Source organism: Pipra filicauda, unplaced genomic scaffold (assembly GCF_003945595.2).
Source record: "Pipra filicauda isolate LSUMZ 115617 unplaced genomic scaffold, ASM394559v2 scaffold6_size6359152_pilon, whole genome shotgun sequence".
Taxonomy (NCBI): domain Eukaryota; kingdom Metazoa; phylum Chordata; class Aves; order Passeriformes; family Pipridae; genus Pipra; species Pipra filicauda.
In genome coordinates this window covers 1347873-1356392 of record NW_024104865.1, presented here as the reverse complement: position 1 = coordinate 1356392, position 8520 = coordinate 1347873, and the positions used below count along the sequence as shown (strand labels likewise).

Below are 8520 nucleotides of genomic sequence, written 5' to 3'. Positions count from 1 at the left end.
ACTAGGGATCTAAAATGGTTGACAGGTTTTAAATTCTACTATTATCGGGGAGGGGGGAGCCCTGGACAAAGTTTTTACTAGAGTGTTTCCCGGGCGCTGGGACTGGAAGCTGGGGGTGCCCTTTTATTTGATGGCTCGCTTGTCTTTCCCCATATAAGGGGATTTTCTTATTTTCGGGGGGACGACGACGGAGACGAAACCACCCCGCGGCGCGCATTGTGGGCGCCGGGTGACATTTGTCAGCGCCGTGCCCCGGGTCGGGGGTCAGCGATCGCTGCCGGGGGCGGGCGGCGGCCCCGAGTTTGGCCGGGGGAGCTGCAGTCCCGCTCAGCATCGGGCGGGGAACTGGATCTGTTTAATCGAGGGCATGGTCACTTTGGGGCCACCCCACCACATCTTTTGGGGGAGGGGAGTCGGGTTTTGTTTTGTTTCTCCTCCCTCCCCTTGCAGGGCGCATTTGGGGAGAGGAAGAATTATATTTGTGGTGATGTGTTTGACTTCGTGTCCCCCCTGTTGCTTGCCCGGGGCTGAGGGACCCGTGGTTGGGAGATGCTGTCAGTTAGGAGGGAGGCGAGGGCTTGCCATCAGCTGCGACACCGAGGACGGGGAAAGGCTCTGTACCCCCAGCCAGGGAGGGGCTGCGGGTCTCGCCGGCCGGCCGCCTCCCCCCACCCCAGTAGCGCTTGGCGCAGGTGCCTCTTCCTTCTTCCCCGTCTCCGGGCTCGGAGGGGCGGCGGGGGAAGGAGGCAACTTGAGGCCGGGGCCTGGCCGGGCGCTGCAGGCCGCGCTCTCCTTGGGCGGCTCTTAGCGACAGGCCGGGGAATCGCGGGCCGATCCTGCCGGCGGCGCCCCGGGGGCTCCGGCGCTGAAGGGCCGCGGCGCCCTTCTCCCGCCGAACCCGAGGCCCCTGCGCCCCGCTGCGAGGGGGCAGAACCCTTCGGGTGAGGGGGAGAGAGCTGCCGGTCCGGGAGGGACCGCCCGTGCCGCGCCGCCCCGGGCAGGGCCAGGCCGCCCAGTGCGGTGTCCATCGCAGGCCGCGGTCGGGGGCCGTCTTGTCCCGGCCGCCCCTCACCCCCAGGGGGAGCGAGCTGGAAGGAGCGGCCTCCCTTCCCTCTCCCGCCGGCTGGGGTTGGGGCTGCCGGCAGCTCCCTCCCCCGGGGCCGGGCAGCAGCGGGAAAGGCCCACTCCCGGTCGTATGGAGTGGCTGCCCTCGGGGGAATCGCAGAGCTCCCTGGCACAAGGCCGTGGCAGCTTTGTTGAGCGTGGTCTCTCCGCTTGCAGGAGGGTAATGGCCTGGTTACCAACCACGGGGTGGAGGAGGGGCGAGAGGGCCTCGGCTTTGCCTGGCCACCCTGTAAATAGCGACAGAGGCTACTAAGGAACGTGATGGGGGTATGGCTGAGCGGGCAGCTTTACTGCCTTCTTGTGGTGTCTGGGCAGAGGTGGACTGTATCACACAAAGGTATCAGTATTAACTGCAGAAATAACACGAAGATTCAATAAAAAGTTATTATGACTGGTTACTTTTAAGCAAGGACAGAACAGAAACACTGCATAAACATAGAGTGGAAGGTGATACACTGAAATCTTCCTAAATTTAACATTCTTACCTGAAGTAATTTACAAGCATAAGTCCAGGGGTTTCTGGAATGTGTGTCCATGAAGGGTCTTAGTGTTACTGTCGGGGATTCTTTTATCTTTATGCACATGCAACTTATGAGATAGGCATCCATGTACATGTGTATACATGCACACATATATATGTATATAAATGTGTATTGGAAGGGAATGCTGATTCACCTATTCTAAAGTTCCCATTTGTGCTAGAGTTGGCATGCCGGTTTGCACTGGTCCTTCTTCAGTAGAAAATAGAGCATTGTATTTCTACTTATAAAGTGCTACAGAGAATTCAAGTGTAACTATTGTTTCTTTTTTATTTTCCATAATAAGTGATGGAAACAACACCAGTATTTTCTGTTCTTCTTGCTCTAGAAGGCTTTAGGAGATACTTCAGGTCTTGTCATATCATCAGTGCACTTACCTATGTTGACATCCATTCTTTAGGTAGAAGCATAAAAAGTTGAGGACTGGACAGACTTTTAAGAATTAATTTTGTCCAAACTGCCTGAGTCAAGGTAGGTGCAGTGAGAGAATGGAGGCATATTTCCCAGCTATTGGGCATCTAAAGAAGCATACTTAAAAGGAAGGCTTTCAAACAATGTCCAGATTTCAATTTCCTAACTTCTCGTAAAGCTTCAGAGTGTTCAAAGGGGGTAAGCTTTTCCTCCATATGTAGATAAATGAATAGCAAGCAAAGAGATAAATGGTAGCAAGCAAGTGAAAAAAAAAAAAAAGGCTTAATTTACATGTATTAGCAGTGCACATATTTGGAGTAGTCAAGAACAGGCTACCTTAAGCATGACCTTGTGTTGATGCCCTGAGAAAATGAAGAACTCTAATTATGGTAACTTCTTAACAAATGTTCATGTTATCTGTGACCATAAGATTTAGAATGTTTTATGTGCCATAGGAACAGCAAACAGGTGCTCTGTGGTTCAGTCAAAACCAAGAAATTAAAAGTCAAAAGATTTATGAATAGTCTTAAATTTCATGTCATTATAAGACCAAGCTTCATTAAAATTACACTCAAAAGACTCCTTTTTAAGGTCATACTTGATCTTGAAGCTCTGAGAAATAGCAACAGCAGGAAAAAAGCAATGATGAGAGCTCAGATGAAAGGTAAAGGAAGGGTATAAGCTGCCTCTACTCTGAAGTTTTGTAGAAGAGTTGCTTTACAAGACTTCCAAATGCAGATAAAGCCTTAGAATAGATGTCATGTGGGTCTCTCTTCCCTCAAAATAGTCAGCGTGCTGAGGTAAGGATGAGATGTTAGATGCTTCCATCTGTGCTTATAGCAGCTAAGAGAGTTAACAGGGATATTGGAATGTGTGAAAAGGGAGAGTGCAAGCAGTCTTTTCAGTTGTTCAGTGTTAAGTAATATCTATATTCTTAATCTAAAGAAGTCTGCTTTGGCTAATTGACTTGTTAACAACTTAGACCTTGTTAGAGATGGTTGAAGTGCAACTGGTACAGTGCATTGGTAGTGGCTATACTGATGCCATTGAAATGCTAGCCTGCATACAAATTAGTGCTGTTCTCATCGCTGTTGGCTGGAATGCTTTCCTTAGGTATGTGTCCCACCTTTTTTTTTTTTTTAAATCTATCTCCCAGAAGCAAATCTGTAAGGCTAACGATTACTGTTTCAGTAAACAATTTAAACTGCTTAAACAGAGTTTATATTACAGTTCCAGATAATTTTCCTGCTAGGATTTTGGAGAGAACTTCAGTGTAGACGAGCCTTGGCAGGCCTTCTGAAAGCATGTTTGAAACTTTTAGGTATCTTCTTCAAATCTTGTATTGGAAAGTGCACATTTAATAGTCATTAAATTTGTCCGTAACCATATTTTCAAGTAAAAAAGTTGAGATCTACAAGTTGAGCTGGGGGGCAGTTTGTAGGCTTTTGCTGTGCCTGTGTAAAACTCAACAGTGTCACTTTATAGAGGGGGAGAAAGAGAGAGAGATTAATAGTTTGGGACATGAGTGCTAGAAGAGACAGACATAAGGACAAGAATTTAAAAAAAATTAAATAAATGGAATGAGGAGGTGGACGCTCAGGAGAAGATGCAGTGTAACAAGTAGAAAAGGCCTATCTGTAGAATGACACAAGGGAAGAGGAAAGCTTAACATATAAGAAATGTGTAAGTGGGTTGAAATTGGTTACAATTTGTTGCTGGATAGAATTGAAAGATTTTATTGGGCAAAATGTGTCTTTGCAATGCTTCATTTACTAGATGGTGTTTTTTTCTTTTAACAGTTTGAGAAACACATGACCGTCCATGCATGGAAATTAAAATCACCATGCAATGGTGTGCATCTGACTTCTTCCCTCACATTTGCCAAGCATCTCCTTCTGCAATTTAACTTCTTGAAAATCAACTTTACTTGGTCTGTGTAATAGACTGTCTGTCTCCCATCCTCAGGTTTGGTGGATATGTTTTCCTATTTGTTTATCTTTCATTTTTCATGCCTGCTATCTCTTACAAACACGAGTATCTTTATCAGAACCTCCCACTTTTTTGCCGACTTTAAACTGCACTTTCAAGATAACTTCTGGGAAGTACTGTAATCTGAGGCTTACTTAATCCATGCCAGCATTCCTTTTCTCTTGGCTTTTTTTCCCTCCTACTAGATAATGCAAAAATTAATAGCTGTTCTATGATCATAAATTTGTGAGGATGCAAGAAAGTATTGGAAATTGATCTGTCATTTAGTTGCTGTGTAAATCTGAAGGAGCATGGGCCTAAAAGAAGAGAACAAGGTGACTTTAGCAAAGGTAGTGGAATATTACTTCTGAATAAGGGGATTGTGTATCAAGTATGTTTTAAAGAGGAACACCTTTGATTTTAATCTCATTGTATCCAACAGAATTCTGTGTAAGGAAGGATCTTACGTCAAGTTACTACATCATGTTTTAATTAATTTCTGAGAAATTATAAAATTTCTCAGGAAAGATATCAGGATAAGGCAGCAATAATTTCAGAGGATAGGAGTTGAATTTCAAGTTAATTAAGATACATTACATGGAAAAAAATATCATGTGTTTTGATAGGGACAAGTGCAAACTACAGCATGTGAATAAAAATGATCAACTCTACAAATACACTATGGCAGCTAGGCCATAGTCATAGAGAAGAGGATCCAAATGCAATAGATCACAACATAAATATTGTCAGACATGATAAAGCATGTGAAGTAAACCTGCTTTGTTTGGTGCTGTTGGGGCCTCAAATGGAGTGCTGTGCTCAATTTTGGGCACTGTGTTTTGAGAAAGATGTGCCGAAACTAGAGAAAATTCAGAAGAGGGTATGAAGAATGAAAGACTGAAAGAAAGGGGTCCATTTAGTTTACAGAGAGAACAGCTGAGTAGAGATGCAAGTCCTAAGCTGCATAAAGGTGTTCTTAATTATTATTACATGAAGTTGTAAACTCTTCTTTGTCTACTGGGAATAGGACAAAGAAGTAGTCCAAAATTATAGGAAGAAAGATTTCAGGATGCTGTTTGATCTTGCACCTGCCGTTCATTCTGTAGTTCATTCACTTATTTCTCCTCTTCATTGCTTGTAATGTGACACTTTTATAATTTAAAGTCAGAAACTGGTATGATGGAAGCATCTGATCAGGGGAATGGAATAGGGAGGAAGAGATTTTTTGTCTGTCAGTTGATTTTCTGTCAGGTCAGCTTCTTTAATCTACTCATCCCTGCCTGAATCGTCAGTGAATTCAATGAAAGGGAAAATAGCAGGAGCACATGGTAAGGGGGAGTGGGATTATACGTAAGGTCAAAATGCACCCTCAGGCTAGATATTAGGGCAATCTGCCTAATGACAAGGATAATGAGGAACTGAAATACGCTGCCTAAGGAGGGTATGAAATCTACCTCAGCCCTGATTTTTTAAGAGCAAACTAGAGATGTATCTACTGGGAATAATTCTGACAAAGTCTAGCTTTTTGCCTTTGTCCAGGGCCAAATAAGTGATCAACTTGAAATACCATACAGTCCCACTTTCTGTGATTCATACAACCTCTGGAGTAGGTATGAGCAATAAGAGTAATAGTTTTTGTTATGATTTAGAAGTGTTGTCCACTTGCCATATAGGTTCTTCGGTGACTGGAGCTGGTATATGGGGAGACAAAGAGGAGTAGTGGTCTTGAGCTTTGTCTGCAATCCGCAAGGTTAATGCTCTTTAAAATTGCAGTTTTTAAGTCCTGACTGGTATGATTTTGAGGTGCTTCTGTTAGTACTCAAGAACTCGTGTGTTTCATGAGTTATGCAGACACTGATTGGAATAGATTTACTTTGGTGAGGGTATGTTCTGGCCCCCTTTGAACTATTTTAGGCCCAAAAAGAATAGACTTCTCTTCCTGTCTCTCTTTAGTTTTGAATGTAGAAACAGGTTTGACCCATAATGAGCACTGAGGTACTTGACTAATTAAATCTTTTAAATGTGGTTCCTTTCAGAAAAGTAACTGTAGAATGGTGTTGTATAATTCCTAGCTGGGTCACACAAACTTTTACTTTTCAAATTGTCAGTCATACAGTCCTAAACAGAATCTGCAAAATAAGATAAAAGTGAAGCTATTTCCACTTTGTAGTTGTCAGACTTACTGTTTCTGACACCACAGACTGAAAAATTACAAATTCAAGACTTTGCAGGTCTTCAATTTCTAGAAAATCCGCATGTGGAGCCTTGTTGACTAAGGTATTTTCTTATGAAGCCATGGACTTGGATTTCCCAGATATGTATTAAACCTGTTGCTGTTGGTATATGCCCTGTATCATGTTAAGAAGGTACTCTTCCCATACACACTTATTTCATTGTTCCTTTGGGGGAGTATTGTAGAGTTATCACAAGGTTGTTCAGTGAGTCCAGTGGTTTTTGAAAAGTGTTGAGTGGCTTCTGCTTCCGTTGTCGTAGAATTGATGTATATGCACAATAAATTCACCGTACATGGAGAACATTTTAGTTAATCAGCATTTGCTGTTCTGTTGTACAGAATGAATGCTATAGACCTGCTATAGTTTCCTATAATTCTCAGACTTGTAACTTATGTTGCATTATGTGCATGCACTTTTTGTGCAATGAATCATGGTTCCCTTCTACAGAGCGTAAAAGCTCTGCATGTTCACATTTTCTTTGCTGTCTCCCTTCATACCTGTCCATACATGTGCATCTCTCTCCTTTCTCCCTCTTATTGTAAGAGTCAGGTTTGGGTAGTGAAGATTGCATTTGCTGGTTTACACTTTTCCTGGTTTCAGTCACTTAAACCTTGCCTTTTCTTGGCTATAATTACCTGCGACTTAACACTTCTTATTCTCTTGTATGAGGATGTAGAGACTGTTGAAGTGCCTTTTTGCCATAAATCCTCTGTGGCCCAACACATTGGGTAACTTTTTCTTCCTGGTGGAACTGGTTGTAAGTCAGAAGTATTTCTAGAATAGCTGAACTGTAGTTAGAAGGTAAGAGACTTACAACCCAGTTAACATTATAATTTTATTAAACTTTTATGTCTCAGGGAGTATGAGAGGGTGAAACAGGTGTAGATGTCCTCAAAGACAAGTATGTGCAAGACAATATGTAGATGGAGAAGGGACAGAATTGCATGAGTATGGGGAATATTTAAAAGCTCCTAAACTGTGGACTGTGCCACCACAAAGGCAAACATAGTTCTTGGACCGCTATAGTGTTGAGTACTCAATAGTGGGACCCTTTGTACCAAAGTCTCATGGAGATCTAGGTAACTGGGAAGAGAGAAACATTTTTATTCAATAGGAAGAGTCTTTTCCAAAGTGGAGGCAGAAGAAACAGGCACTAAGGTATAGGAACTTCCGAAAGAGAAGGTAGTGGCAACTTTTCACGCTGTCAAAGACTTTTCTGCACAGGTTACAATTTATCCTTCTCCTACCGTACTGTATGTGTGCTGGAAACCACACTAATGTTTGTTTTCTATGGATATCTTCATTATTTTTCTTGTATCTGGGCAGTGGTTGGTGAAAATGATTATGAGTTTGCTGTTAAAGTGGGACACCTAGCTGGCTGTGCTGTCAGGTAGGAGGATGTGTAAACTTATTGCAGTGGTTTTGCAAATTGGTTTGCTATGGGAACAATTAACAACAATATGTAATGTTTTGCCCTGAAATGTGTTTTACAGAAGGCAATAAATAAAGTTTGATAGAAGCAATGTTGGTGTTCACTAGCCTTAAATGTTGCTTAAATTGTTTTCCAGGTAGTGATAAGAATAGGATATGGCTTTTGGCAGCTTTGGAAAGTAGCCACTTTTAAATGTGACAGTTACTTCTTGATTTTAATTTGACTGATGTGGTCATGTATTTCTGTGTCTCTTTATTACTTATTATGTCCGCAATCACTAGGATGCAAATACAACTGTCTCTCCTATTTCTAGACAGAAAGAAATATAAGCTTCCATTAGTTTAGTTGACCATAAATTACTATGAGTTTCTGGATCCATCAGATTTAACTCATTCCCAGTAGTTATCAAATGCATCACAAATCTTTTTGTCATGTACTCTTGTTTGCTCTGTGAAGTACAAAATCAGGAAGAGGAATACACAATTAATCTCAAGGAGCATGGGTAAGCATAACATGCAGCTGTACTGTCCATCAAAGTGTCATAAAATCTGTTAATAGACTCACAGGCTGAGAGACTGTTAACTTATAGGATGTTTGACATAACTCAGTTCCATGGGAAAAATGCTTAATAGCATCATCTGATGTGAAAAATTTAAAGAAATCTGATTATCAATAGTAGTAATGAATTCTGTTTATGCATTTATGTTTTCTGTAAGTAAACAGCAGGCCAATTGATTTTGGTTTCTTTTTGTCTCTGTGTCATGCCTTTTTCCCTCTGGATAGCAGCTCAGATGGCTCTGAGTTTATGCTT

The 8520-nt window shown here is 42.3% G+C and overlaps 1 protein-coding gene across 4 annotated transcripts in view; it reads left to right on the top strand.

The window, feature by feature from the left end:
* DCAF5 (DDB1 and CUL4 associated factor 5) overlaps positions 1-8520 on the top strand; it is a 71914-nt gene that overhangs the window by 408 nt on the left and 62986 nt on the right. The window contains exon 1 of one of the 4 annotated variants that reach the window (XM_027716904.2): positions 493-692. The exons of 1 other annotated variant lie outside the window; for it this stretch is intronic. Coding sequence is in view for 1 of the 3 variants with exons in the window: in XM_039389010.1 (XP_039244944.1) it covers positions 8208-8211 (4 nt within the window). In the remaining 2 variants the exon portion in view is untranslated. Of the gene's footprint in view, positions 1-492; positions 693-920; positions 942-1049; positions 8212-8520 lie in introns of those variants that run through there. 2 more of the 4 variants (XM_039389011.1, XM_039389010.1) reach the window with 2 other exon arrangements.